This window comes from Aedes aegypti, unplaced genomic scaffold (assembly GCF_002204515.2).
Source record: "Aedes aegypti strain LVP_AGWG unplaced genomic scaffold, AaegL5.0 Primary Assembly AGWG_AaegL5_hic_scaff_2241_PBJ_arrow, whole genome shotgun sequence".
Lineage (NCBI taxonomy): Eukaryota > Metazoa > Arthropoda > Insecta > Diptera > Culicidae > Aedes > Aedes aegypti.
In genome coordinates, this window is record NW_018735753.1 from 3,602 (window position 1) to 20,903 (window position 17,302).

The window sequence follows — 17,302 nt, forward strand, 5'->3', positions numbered from 1 at the left end:
CGAAAAAAAGCTAAAAGTAATAGCATAAATTTGATGAATGGACATACAAAATGATATTGAACTTTAGAGATTATATGAGATAATAGAGATCAGAGAAAAATAATCCAAAGTTACTCGCTGCTAAATACTATTGGAGCGGATACAAGATTAACGTTAAGTAAGTTCTCACCAATATCAGCGAGCAGTCCTTAGATCTTCTATACACATCAATTTGAGCATGGCTCAGAAGTTTGCGCAGAATAAAATTTTATATTACTGATTCAATCTTTTATCTTCTTACGTCAATCAAATCAATGTATCTCGAGTTAATGGTCAGAACTTTGGCTACTGTTGGAGAGCGAGATATTGTTGTTAAAAAGATCGATAAGCTACGCACAGAAGGAGATATATTGATCATTCTCGACTAAAACATATGGCAATAATATATGATTAGTTCCACCTATAGTACCTTGAAATGGGCAAAAGGTTATGACAATTATGAGTGTTTAGAAGTCTTCGGAGACTGAGCTAATTCCGGGGAAAACGGTTTTTTTTTTTTTCTGAGAACTGGCGTGGGAGTACGGACATTCGGGACACCGCATTCGGGGAGAAGTATCAAGACGCAGATTATGCAAGTCAAAAGCTACATATCTGTATGATTCAAATAGAAAAGTCACTTAAGAACCGGCTTGGAAGCTATTCTTTTGATTTTCAAAAAGCAGCGTTTTTTAAGAATTTCCTAAAAAAAAATCGTTACTGCTTTTCAATTTTCAAAATCAAACGTGAAATTTTTCTAATATTTCATTTAATTGAAATATTGCACGTTTTAATCAACAGTTAATTCACAATTGCGTATAGAAAGTAAACACATTAGTTGTTCACTTTTCATTTAGGAATATCCACCGAAATTTGCCATTAAATATTAGTAAAAGAACGCAAAAAGTTAAGCAGAAGCATGTAGGATCAAAGTTTAAACTCTGTTTGAGAACCTAATAATGCTTGTTAAAATAGATAGTTAGACATAAACTCTGAAATATTTTCCTAAAACTGGTTTGTTATGTGTTTATTTTGATTTTTTAATCGGTGTGAAAAAATAGTGTGCCAATCTCCGATTTTCAAAAAACACGGGACAATTCGAGCATTTTTCCATAAAACGAGGGGACAGTCCTGTTCCCTCGAGGGAGTGAAAGAGTACGTCCCGTTAAATACGGTACATGTCAGCCTATACCTTGTAGGTTCATCAACCTACTTGCCATTAGCTTAGTTTAATGACCTACCATTGGCCGTACGTAGGATATATTTTTGTCTGGAGGGAGCCTAGCAAATAACTTGTTTTACCTAAGTGAAAACCCGGCCGCTAATCATAGATTTTCAGAATATGTAGTAAGTAACAGATTTATATTGATTCAATTTATTAGTTATGTTTGTCCTCATTTCGAGGCATCAGATAAGTGATATATTGTCAATTTTCCAATTTTCGCTAACGAAAAACAATTTTTTTGTAGATTCAGTCAAAAGAATCTATCAGCAAGAAGCCTTGCAAAAAACTACAAGGGAATGTCCTTGGGTGTTATCTTCCTTGAATTTTTTTTTTTTCAGTAATTCCAAGTAACCATGTGCTTTGAAAAGAATTCCTCTGAGAATTTCTCTCTAGCAACGGGGAAATTTCTCATAGAATATGTTCGTACTTTCAGTGTACTTCCTCTTTACCCTCGTTTCGTCCTTTCGACCCCCCGTACCACCCCTTTTCCATGAGTTCGTCGTGGGATTTGAAAAATTAAATTTAAGCCAAGGGGTGTGACAAAATCTAAAATAAAAACATAAAAAATGTGTTTAGGACTTAAACAAACGAAAAACATTAAAAATTAAGTTAACATGTGTTTCTAGCCTAAACTTAAGCGTTTGGCACTAAAATTGGGACCGGAGTTCAGGATCATATTGAAAACCTTTTAAAAAATTAGTAAACATGTGTTTCTGGTTCAAGCTTAAGCATTTGGTATTAAAATTTGAACAGGGCTTTATAAGGATCCAATTAGCAAATTCATCTAAGTATGCTAAAAACTATAGGGTAATTATAGTACTTTTTCCACTTAGAAGTCGAAAAACACAAATTTCAAATCAAAACACACAAACACAAATATTATCATTACATTGACCTTGATACTATAAAACCAGTATGTCACTAATTATACAAGTTAAAGCGACCCGCACTTAGCAAAGGTCAGTTAGCGCAATACAGCCCTTTACCCGTAAGCTGTTCTTGGTTCACTCACCTGTCCGTAGTCAATGGCTCCACCGTGCTTGAAAACGAGCTTAAACTTGGCTTCGCCAGTCCAGTTACCATTCTCCTGAGCTCGCACCTTGCCTTTGATGTAGTTCGCGCCGAATACTGGCTGCTCGAGTTGAACCTAATGGAGAAAAGGCACACAACAGAGAGAAGATCTTTCAAAAATGATATTTGGTATCCGGCAGCCTTCAGATTCGCCTTGTGCTCGTGCTGCATATTATAAGAAAAGAAACAGCTATCGTGCAACGGCTTCGCAACTTAGTCACCAATCTTCGAAGGGGTGTGTCGATTAAGGTGGTTCAAATTACATAGAAAGTTTGAAAATCCCATCTTTCATATATTTTTCACAATCTTCACGATAAAAAAGCATTTAGTTAAATTTTCACCATTTCAAGAACAAAACCCTATTGTTATCATAAGGATTGTGAGGAAGATATATGAGATCCGATTTAAAACTTTATTACAATTTGAACCACCCTAGTGTCAGTGTGTCACATGCACCGGCTCAACTGAAGAAACAAACATAGAGAGAGACCAGAGAGAAGCCGAAGCTAAAACGCAGCATAAAATAGATTGATACTCACGTCATTTAGTGTGACGAAGGGAAAACTGAACGACTGCATCGGATCGCTGGCCTTCTTGTTGTTGAAAATCATGCGATGCGTGGTAAGATAGACGCGACCCTGCTTGGTGCCCTTGAAAGCCGGGGCATCCTGACCGCTGAACTCCATGGTGACATTGTCACAGAAGATAAGGATGCTGGAAAAATAGAAAAAATGATTTTTTTGAACACGTTGAAAATTAATCACGGAGTACATAATAATGATTAATCAAATTTCTGGTTGACAGAGATAATGTATGTATTTTGTACATGGTAAAAATCATCAATTTTGTTAGATTAGATCTTAGTTAATTATAAACCAATTTGAATGAAGTTTGTTCAATTCGTCAGACATATCTTGTATTTTAACATATATTTTTGAACGATGCTTCCAATCACTAGTTCAAAAGCAATAACGGTTTGATTAAAGTGAAATTTTGACGAAAATTATAATTGGTTTATCTGAAAATAGGAAAATCCTACACAAAAACTGTCTCAAGAAAACTTTTACATTTTGTCTAAATCTACAACTTCGCTGAAGATACCATAAAGTTATTTCTTCAAATTTTTGAGCTACTGGTTTTGGCTATAGCCAGTCGCGCGATAATCGAAAGGTCAATTATTTTCAGTTCAATGCTGTTTATAGGATTTTTTTTATAGTGGAACGTGCCTCGAAACGCGCTTCGATGCAAAATGCGTTTTTAGTACTTCAGATTTGTACAGCACAGGTGCCCGGATAAAAACGTACCATTCAGTGAATGGAATAAACAATTAATGTACAATATAACGTATTGGATACAATACAGCGTATTGTAATTGAATGTCGAAGCAACATTATTCTTGTTTGAATATACAATTCAAAAACATTATAATATATTGTAACAGAACACTGTATTGTTTTTTATTATTTTGGTCAAATTCCTGTTTTCGCGTAAAACAACTGTTGCTTTTTTCTGTGTAGCTTGTTTGAAAGAAGTAAACAAAACAAGTTCAGAAATCAAGAAATGTTGGGTGAAAAATTTTCAAAAAGTAATAATAAGTAGTTTTGTAGAAGTCACTTGACATTAGCTGTAACGACGAATGCAACCATGATAAATATCTTTACTTCTATAGGAGTTAAATTATTTAACTACTGTTGGCACGATTATCCGGTAAGTTGGGGGACAATCCATTCAAAATACATATTCTAGGCTTTTCACCACTAGGGTCGATGTACCAATAGCCGCATACCGTGACATGCTCTATTACCGTGAGGTTAAAAAAAATCAAGTTTCAATCGATCAGATAAAAATAACGTATGATTATTTTCAAGTCTTTTATGTTTTATATAGTAGACCGTTTTATATACTTTGCAAAAAAATATGATTTGAACTATTTTGAAAATTTTAACCATGGTTACAGTTGATGTTGTTAAATATACCAGTGTTCCAAATACCGTCACATTTTGAAACATCTCTCAATTGAACGAACGAAGCGCATCAAAAATAAAACTTTTATATCGAAGAACGTATTGAGGTTTGCATGATTGATTCTGGAAATAAAATATATATTTCAATTCGCCATTTTGGAATTATAACTGAAACACGGTATTTGGAACACATAAGCAACCGTGCCCTAATACCGTGTATTGGCACCAGGCAATTACATTCTAACATTATTTTTGCTTGTTTGTGTGTGCAACTTTGGTTCAAGTTTGTCATGGCTTTCTAAATACTACTTAATGTGCTAACGTTTGTGACAATCATTTAGAAAAATAAATAATATAATATGCTAGAAATCCACATAATTCCCACGGTATTAGGCAACACACGGAATTAGAGCAAGTCACGGTAGCTAAGAACAAATATTCGTAGCCTGCGGAATTATTTTTAGACCATCTGAAAGCTTTTTATCTTGGCTTTGTGGAAAAATTATGAAACATACGAAAACTCATGTTTTTGTATTTATTATCGCTTGTGCCACTATAGGAACACATGTGCCTATAGTAGCACTATTCCTAATTTCTGTTCCTATAGTAGCACTAGTCTCACGTAATGGGCAAAACACAAATCAAAACCGTATTTTTACAAAACTTTTATATTTTTCCTTGGAAGTGTGGATCAAAAGCTTTCGATTGTTGTAAAAAAGTTCCTAATTTATCAACTATTTTGTTTAATAACAAAATAGTTTCTCTTAGTAGTGCTACTATAGGAACAATACTATAGGTGCATTGTTACAAAAAGATCTGTGTGACAATTATAACATATTTGAAATACGGTCGAATTTAGTTCGTTGCACTTTCTTTAAGTGGGCTCCCGGGCTATAGCCCACCTAAAACGAATGCAAACGTCATTATCTGACATAAGGCGCAATTTATCAATGTTAGTAGCTCTGTTTTTCTTTTGTTCTGTTATTTGACAGCTCAGCCCGATTAGTGAAAGTCTTTCACTAAGTGGGCTACAGGTTTAGTGCAACGAACTAAAGTTGACTGTAAAAGCATGGAATAAGCTCACCATTAGATAATTCATCGTTGATAGGGCAGTCATCAATTATTTTTAATTTCGTTGCCATCACTTCCCAGCAAAACGCGAAAACCGAAAAAAATACTCCGGCAGTGAAAACGAAGAAATCGCATGCTTGGACTTCCAAAGCGCTCTCATTTTGTCTGCGGAATACGATTAATCGTTTAAATAAGTTTGTTTCTCATTTGCAGATAAGGATGCTTGAATGATTTGAGAGATATCTCTAGCAGAAACCATGAGGTAACTCATTACACCCGATTCTGTTTTTGCACGGGGGATGCGTACCGTGCAAAAAAAGTTTTCAGTTCAAAATTTCAAAAACCGTGCAAAAAAAGTAACACCATTTCTCGACGTTTCATGCAAAAATACGGTTTTGGGGGAAAAAAATGTATGGAAACTTTTTTTGCACGGCCGTGTAAAAAAAATCCGTGCAAAAACAGAATCGGGTATATATCTAACATCTATAATCTATACATTTTCTCAGCCTAACTGATCATGGTCTCAATACACAAATATACAAGGATTTATGTAAAAATATAAATGAAAATAGCAAAAATCTGAATTAGAAGTGAGCTCTATGCTATCGTTTTGTATGAAAAATTGACATGAATGTGTCGAAATCGGAAGTTTAGAAGTCTAGAAAACAATATAGAAAGCATAAAATACTGGCCATAGACAACCATATATCTATACACGCACAGTGTTCTTCGTAGCCAGGATGTCCCGGGCGATAAGTGAATATCGCCCACTATCAGCTGTAACAACTGTAAAAATATTGTGTATTTCTTTCACAACTGGACTGCGAAGTGCGGCCCCATAAGTGCGAAAGTGAGAATAAAAGTGCGGGATTGCTTTCGATTGCTTTAATGTCAAGAACAAGAACAGCAACGCGTCACAATGTTCGATTCCAAATATGGTGGTGCTTATGTTTTGATGCGGTGAGTGTCCAAATAGTGACCTTTATTGATCCATTCTGATAAAAAAATCTTGTAAAAAAGAAATTTTATTCAACAGCGAAATGTTGCAAATTGAGCTATTGAAGTCATGTTTTCCATTTATAAAAGTATTTAGAAAATGTCTATCTATGTTTTCAGATAACTGCAATGATCAATTTGTTTGCAGTGTTAGAGTGATTGTAAATGTTTGTTTATTTTTATTGACCAGCAGCGTAAGATACAAATCTTTTAAAATTGCTACCTCCGGTTTAGCAAAGATATAACTATTCTTATATTACAGTTCTTATTTTAATACACAATTTTTTTTTAACTCTAACTATTGCGGTTCCAAAAATTGATGCAGCCTCTTTTGAAAATTGCCCCCGACGATGAACGCTTTATTACGGGTGGTAATTTGTTCCAGTTTACTACAACTCGAACGAACAATGAACTAGTATAACATGTGGTGTTGTTTGCTGGAATTATCAAGTTATTCAAACAACGACCTCGGGTTTGAATGATCCTCTGATACAGTGTAACTGGTGACTGTGATGTTAGCAGGTTTTGCAACAAAATACATCGATCGATGGGCCAGGAAGCCTCGTAGTCAACCAATCAGATTCTGTTCTAAGTGACTTACAGGGTCAAGACGGTGTAATCCAAACACGTACCGTACGCAACAGTTTAGCGCCACACGGAGTCTTTCAAAGGAATTTGCACTTGGATGAACATGTAGTTTATCGCCGAATAGGAAATGTGGAAGAATCAACGATTTAATCATCTCAACTGACGATACAGGAAAACTTGAAGCTCTCCGTCGGACCCCTGTAACGTATATCGATCTCATCTTTTTCGTCGTGACCAATCAGAGGATCAGAGATCTGAATTTCGTAGAAGGTCCAAATCGTCTGACGTGAAGCTGAACATCATCTGCATAAATGGACCAATGCACGAGTTCACTCGTTGACGTTTGAGCGGTGCCGTGTTATTTATGTGACCATGGAAACGAGTGAATTCGGCACCGCTCAAACGTCAAATTAGTGAACTCGTGCATTGGTCCTCTGAATGGACCAATGCACGAGTTCACTAATTTGACATTTGAGCGGTGCCGAATTCACTAGTTGCCATAGTCACGTAAATAGGCCCATTCATATGACGTCTCAAATCAGCTGATCGGGAAGCACTTTGACATTTCTTCTATGAAAATGACAGGCCCGTGTCCACCACCGATGTAAACAAATGCATAGACGGATCTGTCACATGAAAAGGCCTATAGCACGGCACGGCTCAAACGTCAGATAGTGAACTCGTGCATCGGTCCATAGACCAGTACTTCAGTAGGTCATTAATATGACAGCAGAAAAAAAGGGCCTAGAACTGATACTGATCCTTAAGGAACACCCGATGAAACCGCTGCACTGCTTGAATAATGATCACCACATAAAACTGTCTGCTTTCGCAAGTATGACTCTTTTCAGGCTTTTAGGACTTGAACTTTCAATTTAGATACAAATCAGTTGAAATTTTACGATAAAATTTAGGTTAAATCGATTTTTTTCAACATGCTTGCAGTCTTCATATATAATTCTGCGTTTCTTTTATATGGCATAATACAATACTTTTCTGAACCACAAAAAAAATGACATTTTACCATTGAAAATATTATGAACTGCGTTGATAATTATTGTTCTATACATGAAGTTTAAATTCTGTGACAAATTGAGCAAATAAATTGCCGTACAAGTTGGAAAACTTGCATGCAAGTTGGCTGAAACAGTCAAATTTAGCATTTTCAACAGTCAATATCTGAAAAACTAGACGTGCCATGATATTTCGGTAAACGGCAATGGACTCAGCAACCCTTAATTTAGTAAATAACGGTATTTTGTGCTGGAGACAAAACCGTGTTCCGCAGTGTAATCTTTGCGTGCTTCCAGCACTCAGGAAACGTAGAAGTTCTGATGAATACGTTGAATAAATGCGTTATGTGATGGACAATCAATGGCAGAGCGATTTTAATAAACATAATCGGAAAATCGTCCGTCCCAACCGCATTAGAGTGTATGTCCCAGATTGCGTTGACAAAAAATTGATGAAAAAATTGTAAGGTGAAGGTGGTGTTGATCTCAAAGGTCTCGATGCCCGGTGATTACTGTTTATGTAGTTAGTCAAAAATGTACGATTTACAGTCTCCGGATCGAATTCACACGGTTTATATGTTGCATCTTTGCCTACCCCACGGTTCTTCACGCGCTTCCAGAGGGTTTTGAACGGGACACTGATGTTAAAAAATTGGTTCAAATACCGCTGTTTAGCTTGAGTAATTTTCGTGTTGGCACGGTTTCTTATTATCTTGTATCTTTGTCGTTTAACATTCTTCACGTGTAATAGAGCTTGTTACCAGTCCTTGTATGCCAGATCCCGCTTGAGTAAGACCTGGTGTACAGCATAAGAAAACCACGGATTATGTTGCTGGCGTCTAGTACCAGTACGGAGAGGAATTCAGGAATCATGAACTGTTTTCATATGATCGTAGAAAAAATCGATTGCTTCGTTTGGGTCATCCATTTGATAAAAACGGTTCTGGGGAATAGACAGAACAGCGTTTTCCAAAGCATGGGAGTCAAAATTAGTGTAATCACGGTAGGTGTACCGGCCGGTGGGATGAGAGATGGCAAAATCCATCGATGCAAAAATAAGATCATGGTGATACAGTTCAAGAAAGCTGACCTGGCCAAACCCAAAAACCTTATCCGTGCGGTTGGTAAGAAACAGATCGAGTGTAAATGGTCATGATCAGGGTGACCTTTTCCGAATTACAATCGGTAGCCAATATTTGCTGATGCGATATTTTGCATGCAATGCTTCTATAAGCTTTTCAATTTTTCCAAAATTTTGACATTTAACTGAACTGGTCATGATCCTTGGTTTCCAACATTCTCCTGACAAACTGTTATAGTGGTTATCACGCCCAATGGTATGGGTGCCCCAGTGTAGATGTAGTTGTGAATCTTAGAGGAAAATAATATGCACTCTATTTCGAAAGACACCCAGAATTCGGGTGTAAATTTTCCAAATTGGGTAATATTTCCATATGCATTTTGATGAGTCTGGATAGCGCGTGCAAGTTTCTTTGAGGAAAACAAAAAAAAAACTGTGTATGACGAGCGTATGCTAGTCTACTTGTGTTCAAATGTCACTAAGCTCTATTGACCGAACCCCAAAAATGTGGAATCAGATCGCACACCAAACAGTCTGGTATGTATGGTACAACCTTAACACCTCACTCATTCAGTAACTTCAGAATGGAAATTCTTCGCTGGGCTCACGCTGGCCATCAGCGAAACTACATAGTCTGTGAAAATTCCATAGTGTTGAATCTCTTCAATGTTCCAGTTTGGTTTACTGAATCTAGATAATCCAAACATTTGTAAACACAATCCTTGAGGTAGGAATATTAAAACAATAAAATTCCTACGTCCGAAAAAAACAAAAATATGTTTATCTTTTTGAAAACAAATTAATGACGTCGTTTTGTTAACCTTCATAGACATCGATGTAGCTTATGGGACTGTCCATTAATTACGTAAGAGATTAAAGGGGGAGATGGGGTTTGCGCGTCATAGGCTTGATTGTTATCTTCTATACAAACGTTCTGACCATGTAGGAAAAGGGGTTAAAAAATGTTAAAAATTGTCTGACGTAATTAATGGACAGTCCTTTCTGCTTGTCAAACAGTTATAATCAGAGTAATTTACATGTCGGTATATAACAATTGCTAATCAATCAGCCTATAACGCTTGACAATTTCACAATACTAAATAACTATTTCGCAATAAAATATCTACGCTTTACTATCCGCGGTTATTGTTCACAATTAATCAATCATAAGAACAGTTTTGAAATTACAATTAAATGTTTTTGGCTACAGAAACTAAAATTTCACAAAATAATATAAATATCCACTTACCCTTCTCCGGCATGAATTAACACTCCGTTATTGGCGTGAGCGGTATTGAGGGACATTTTACGGTAGGATTTAGCCTCAATCGACCAGGAAGAAAATTATACGGGAATGTTAACAGGGAAACACAACTTGCACTCTCAATTATCCAATATATTTTCCAGAATTTCTTGCACTGAATGAGTCACCAATGAAAACACAACACGAAATACTATCGGAATACGTCTCAGCTTTTGTTTTGATCATCTGACAAGAAGACGTCATCTGAATACACTGTGATCGAAAAGTGTGGATTTATAATTACGGCTACTTCATGTGTTGAGTAAAATTTTATCAGCGTGTACAATCGAAGGTTGTATTACTGTTATAACAGTATGTTTGCCTATTTTCAGGGGCTTGCACTTCTACGATTTTTATAAGACATTTTCAATTCCATACATTCAATCAAATTTAGTATTTATAGCCCATGTAATTTTACGATTACGTCTGCTACACTTGTTGGCAAGAAATTTCACTTAAAATGCCGTTTATGCTTCGGTGTGATTCAAACGCAATAGTTTTTTGCTGAGATGGTCATGTGAGAGCTTGAACGGCTTGCTCAAGAATGATGTAAACAATGAGGGGAATAAGAAAAAAAACTCAGCAATCGCAGAAAAAGAAGACCGTCTACGCGAGTCTCGTCTCAGATTATGAGGATACTTCTTCTTTTCCTTCGCATTGTGTCCCCACTGGCACATAGCCTGCTTCCCAACTTAGTGTTCGATGAGCACTTCCACAGTTATTAGCTGAAAGCTTTCTGTGCCAAAGTTGCCTTACAATGTATGTAAACCAAATAATTGTTTGTTTCAAACAATGGATCGATTGTATTAAACTAAAGATTGGCAACTTCAAACTATTGTTTCTTATTTAAAACAAATTAAATCGTTAGTTGTTTTTAAAAATGTCAAACGAAACAACCATTTCATTGTTTGTTCAATTTTTTTTGTTGAATCTAGATGAATAGTTGAAGTGAAAATAACCAAGAAATTTGTTTGCTTCAACCACCGTATGAGGTTGCATCAAACTAAGATTTTGTTTGTGCAGAATTCAACCCAAACTTATATTTGGTTGTGTTTACCAATCTTTTTTCTCCGTGATACTTCATGTATACCGTTTATATGCATAAATTACTGCTTTAGCAGCATGGTAACTTCAGATGTTTTACGAAAACTTTAACCACATACAAAGATACAAAAATCTGGTCAGATATCATGAAGAGGACCTCTAAGGGATGGTACACAAATTATGTCACGCTAAGTTTCGACTTTTTTGACCCCCTCCCCCCCTTTGTCACGTTTTTTGTATGAGTTCTCCGAAATTTTGTAAGGCGTGACGTAATTTGTGCATGACTCCTAATACAAAATTCAACACATTTTATCATGCCTCAAACTGTTGTATAAATTACACAGCGTAACAAAAATGACATTTTTGCGTGTCTCAAGAATCAAATTATGTGTCTCTAATAGATTTTGGGTCGCTGAATCAGATGCCGTTCTAAGAAATGTTCCAGCACGTCACAATTTTTAGCTATAGGTCGCCAAAGTTGTATAAAACACTGGTTTTATTGATGTTTACATAAAATTTAAAGTATGATTTATCAATCCTTTTTGTGATCTAATGCACCCAACATACAATATAAGACTTTATCTTTCATTTTAGTTGAAATTTGGTTAAAATTTCACGATTAAATTTGGATTTAATCGATTTTTCAACATGCTTGCAGTCTCCATACAAAATTCTTCGTTTCTCTTATATGGCAAAATACAATACTTTTTTAAACCATCAAAAAATAACTTTTAAGCATCGCAAAAACTCATGAACTTTGTTGATAAGTATTGTTATACACATGAAGTTTGAATTCTGTGGCAAATTTAGCAAATAAATGGCCATACAAGCTGACAAATTTGCATGTAAGTTGGCTGAAATTGTCCAAATTTAGCATTTTCAATAGCCCAATATCTCAAAACCTAGACGTGCTATGATATTTTTGAAAACAGCAATGGATTCCGCATCCCCTAACAAGAAATATAGTGATATTTTGGTGCTTGAGACAGAAACGTGTTCCGCCAGTGTTATAGAAGAATTTATCATCCTGGGAAAAAATCGAGTGATTTGAAACAATACAGTACTTTCTGGAAGTTTCTTGATGTGGAGCTAATAAGATGCATTCCGACAACGTGTAGCAAGCACGAAGATACTGTGGGTCCTGGGAAGTCAAGAAAACTTTCCATCCCGAAAAGGTCATCGATTATCGAGATTCAAACCTGCGATCCTCAACTTGGATTTGCTGTTTATCTGCATGTTTGCGGTACTGCTATTTGTGCTCCAAACAATTTCTCTTATCGAGTGATGTTTTTTTACTCATCTTTAGATTACTAAGAAACTTCCTTGAGTGTTTGTAAAAGAACCAATTTTTTTTGCCGGCTTTGAAAACTGTCTCTCAGCATGTTAATAGAGCTACACTTACTAAGAGGCACGATTCATGAATCGACTCAATAACTGCTTTTCGTACGGTGTTACCTATGATTTAGTTTTCAGTTAATTTTAGTTTCAGTAATGAAACGTGAATCTAATTTAGAATTGATTATTTGTATAGTGAAATCCAAACTATCCCACCAGTTGGATGATCCATCATCGTGATTGCCACTTAAACTAACAATCTCTTGAACACTGCATTAAAAAGAGAGAAACCTGGTCAGTGGCCAACTGCGTGCTAGCTATACACCGGTGTGTATTAAAATTTACGAAAACGAAGCGAATATAAACAATATTTCCACTCTCTGTTTTCATCTCTCAAATGGAAATTATTTGTATTTTCACTATTCTCCCCCGAGTGGAGGGTAGAGCGCGGAAAATCGGAGATTGCAGCATGCGCACAGGAGCACTATTTATGTCATATTTTTCTGCACCACGGTTCAAATTCGAGCAGACGTATCGGAGCGATCAAAATTGTGAATATTGTGCATTAATTGCTATTTTAAAGTTCTATTAACCAGTTCAAACGAAATTTTCCACAGTTGTTAGAATGATTAATCAAAAATGACTACTTTTCGGTCGCGATCGAGATCTGTATTGCCAGAAGTGAAGTTGTGCGTGGAACAGCAAAAGAGGATACATTGGGTAGAATAGATGAAGCAAGATGCTACTGAATATCGATTTTGTGCAAAGTAGAAAATTGACTTAAATGTGTTAGCAATAAATTGTGCTACCGACGACTAGAAGCTATTGCCATTTGATATTGATCAAAAGTGTTCTCGTTAAATTACTCTTAAGTCCGTCGACAAAATGATGGAAGCAACAGAAAACGGTGGCAATACATCGTATGAGCCTTTGGAAGGACGAAGGGCTTTTGATACATCTGACAGCCCGGAGATGGAGGGAGGTGGACCACCCAAGGATAGGAAAAAGCTAGTATTTTTGCATTGATGACGGCCGGCGTAGGATTCGTGCTGCCATATAACAGGTGGGTGAGAGTCGATCTTATAGGTATATCATTCAATTGATACAAAAATTAAATTTTAAATGCACGAATGCATACCAATTCCAAAGATTTTAATAAATACATTCAGAAGAAGGATTCTTTTCAATATCCTTACAAAACTTACTTTTTATCTGCTATACGTTTTGAACTGTATCCTTCAATTTATGAACTAGATCGGGGGTTCGTAAGTTGAATTGGTTCGTAGATGCATTAGTTCGTTCAACGAGGTTTTACCTTGTAAGTAATTCATTTTATTATTTCAAGACATTGTGATTTTTTGTATTAGGAAAAATAAACTACTAATTGAACTTTAACACTTCACTTCACTTTTGCAAAAGAAAAAATAATATAATAAAGATCACTAGTAAGTACTGGACACTGAAGAAGTCTGTCAAGATAAGCAACATATTAGAGTTTAAGGTGAAGATGAAACGAAGCCAAACTTCAAATTTTCAAGCACACAAATCTGGAGAACCGAACACCCGTTTGAGCTGAAAACCTTATCGATTGGTCACCACCTAGTGACTAATCGATTAAGTTTTCAGCTTAAACGGATGTTTGGTTCTTCAGATTTGTGCCTTGAAAAATTGAGGTTGGCTTCGATACATCTTCACCTTAAGAACCATATATATCAATGATATGTTTAGCATACTAAAAATCACTACACTTTTTTAAATTTAAAGAAGGGATTATTAGAGTATTTTGAGGCACAAAAGAAACAAATTGAACTTTAACACTTTACTTCACTTTTGCAAAAGAAAATAATAAAATACTAAAAATCATTAGTAAGGCTAGCAAATACCTTAAGATGAAGATGTATCAAAGCCAAACCTCAATTTTTTCAAGAGCACAAATTGAAACCAAACATCCGTTTAAGCTAAAACTTAATCGATTAGTCACTAGCTGGTGACATCGAAAGGTTTTCAGCTCAAACGGTGTTCGCTTCTCCAGATTTGTGCTTGAAATGAAGTTTTGCTTCTCATCTTCACCTTAATCACTTAATGAGTACAAGTTTAGGTCTTCCAAAAATCCTTTAAAGTAATAGGACCTGCACAAAAACTCAACATCTCTTTTTCACTCTTCATAATGTGTAACAACAATGCCTGTAACGTTAAATTCCATGCAAAATCAAAAACAGTCAGAGGCCTATAGACAGATTCTACATTAGGACGTTCGAAAATTCCAATTTCCCATATCTTCCTACCATAAAAATAGTGGTGGTGAAATTTCAGCTTTCTAGGTGGGAATTAAAGGGCCCAAAGACTATGTAGGTTTATATGGAATTACATGAGTAATTTGAAAAAAAATGTTTCAACACGTTATCATTTCGTAGTGAAAACTCATTTTTCGTTATAAGAGGCATACTGAAGAGAGAAATTCAATCCGACGGATAGGAGAAGATATATTCGTGAGTTTTTGTTTTACTATTATTTAGCTTCATATGGGATTAATGCCCTGCAAACATCTACATAAATCCCGAACATAATTAGCTCAAAAGGGATTTGTTTCTTCAGCAACATCCTTCATTAAGATTTAAAGAATGACATTTCACTATGAGATGACATCAGTGCGCATTAGACTGATGCAAATTTCGAAGTTTTTGTTCCCCTATGCTTAAACGGTTACTTTCAGAGCAACACTGCTTTTTTGCTGTAGAACATAGTAGCCTGGATTACTTTGATCTATTCTTCCCACCAGGAGCTCCCTTGTTGCCTGCCGAGCAGTTGATTAAGCATGCAAAATGCGAACCCACTTTAAAATTATGAATATCAATTTATCCTGACGTCCAATCGAAATATGGCCTTCGGCAAAGTTGTAGCTGAAAGGATTGCACATGAGAAGAGTTTGTTCACTTTTCCATAAAAAATGATGGCGAAGAGATAGAGGGCTGAACACAAAAGCTTGGCGTTTTTCATAGTAAATTCCATATAAACTTCAAATGGCGTGTGCACAGTCAAATTTCTTTAAAATCATTTCAAACTTTGGGAGGATGCTATTTACCATGATAAAAATCGTTTAAGCATAGGGGAGCAAAAATTTCAAAATTTGCATCACTCTAGTGCGCATCGTACCTTCGTGTTGTGCGTACATGAATTCTCTCTGCTCTTGGAAGTTTTTTTTTAACTACCTTAAGCAATAAAACAGTACTTTGCAGTGCTAAAATTAAAAACGGTACTTTTCAGTGCTACTAAAACAGTATTTTTCAGTACTATTTTTCTACTATTGATCCCTTTACGATCCTTGTTTGGACCCGTGCCTTCGATTTTTCGTTGGACCAGTTGGCGAAAGCTAGCGGTGGTAATCCTTCTTGGACACCGTCTTGGGAAAAAATCCTCTCGAAGGTCACGTCTTCTTCCGTTTATTCACTAAACATGGTTGCAACTATAAACAAAAGGAAGGGTGAATCTCTGAATTCACAAGTTCCTTCCAAAAAAGTGGGATTTAAAACTGTCACTAAACGTGGCAAGAATGGAAGAAAGGACGTTTCTCCGAAATGCGAACTTTCTTCCAAGGGTGAAATGACTCTGAGTTTATATGGAGATTATTATGGAATATGCAAACTTCTTATGTTCAGCCCTCTATCCCTTCGTCATAACTACAACTTTGCCGAAGACCTCATTTTGATTGGACATCAATAAAAATGGATATTCATGATCATAATGTGGGTTCGTTCATCTACTGTTCTCCTGGCGGGAAGAATATAACAAAGTAATCCAGGCTACTATGTTCTACAGCAAAAAGCAGTGTTTCCATATTAACTTCAAATGGCTTGTGCATTACCAAAATTTGTCCAAATCATTTCAAATTTTGGTAGAATGATTTTCGTCATAATTGACACCAGCAAAAACTTCAAAATTTGCATCAGTCTAGTGTCCATCCATCCGGGAAACCCGGGAAGATGCGGCCGTGCAAAAAAAATAGTTTTCATACATTTTTTTTCGTCAAAACCTTACTTTTGCATGAAAAGTCGAGAAATGGTGCTACTTTTTTGCACGGTTTTTGGAATCTTGGAATGAAAACTTTTTGGCACGGTACGCATCTCCCGAGCAAAACCAGAACCGGGTGTATTTTGTTTTTGTCTTCCCTAGATCCATGAGAGATTATTATTTAATTTGCCTAACCTTATCAAATATAGGATAAATTGTTCAGAAAAGATATTATGGAAGGGTTTTTAGGAGCTATTCATATAACTCTTTGTAAATCTATCTTAAGGCATAATCACAAAAAATCAGGATATTAAGAAAAAAAACCTTCAAAATTGCTTAACCTTCGGGCTGTCGCGCTGTTGTACTTTTTACAACAGTTGTGATTTATATGCTATCATTTTGCAACAAAGATATCTATCGACACCAAACCAAAATGTATTCCTCAAATGTCAAAATACTTCTAAGAATAGAGATACTACCCTGTTTTTTTATTTACAGTATTACCTGGCTTTGTTATTAAATGCTGATGGCGGTGGTAGAAAATCAAATGCAATATGTAACATTAGTTAGGATTCAATCAAAATCGCA

General features: G+C 35.9%; 1 protein-coding gene across 1 annotated transcript; it reads right to left on the bottom strand.

The window, feature by feature from the left end:
• Window positions 1-2,252: 2,252 nt before the first annotated feature.
• On the bottom strand, window positions 2,253-10,539 carry LOC110680967 (WW domain-binding protein 2-like; the record flags this gene model as incomplete). Its single annotated transcript, XM_021856741.1, is given in 3 exon segments — window positions 2,253-2,387; window positions 2,851-3,025; window positions 10,274-10,539. Coding segments are annotated over 3 exon segments (366 nt in total), but the record flags the coding sequence as incomplete, so codon positions are not given.
• Between the last annotated feature and the right edge of the window lie 6,763 nt (window positions 10,540-17,302).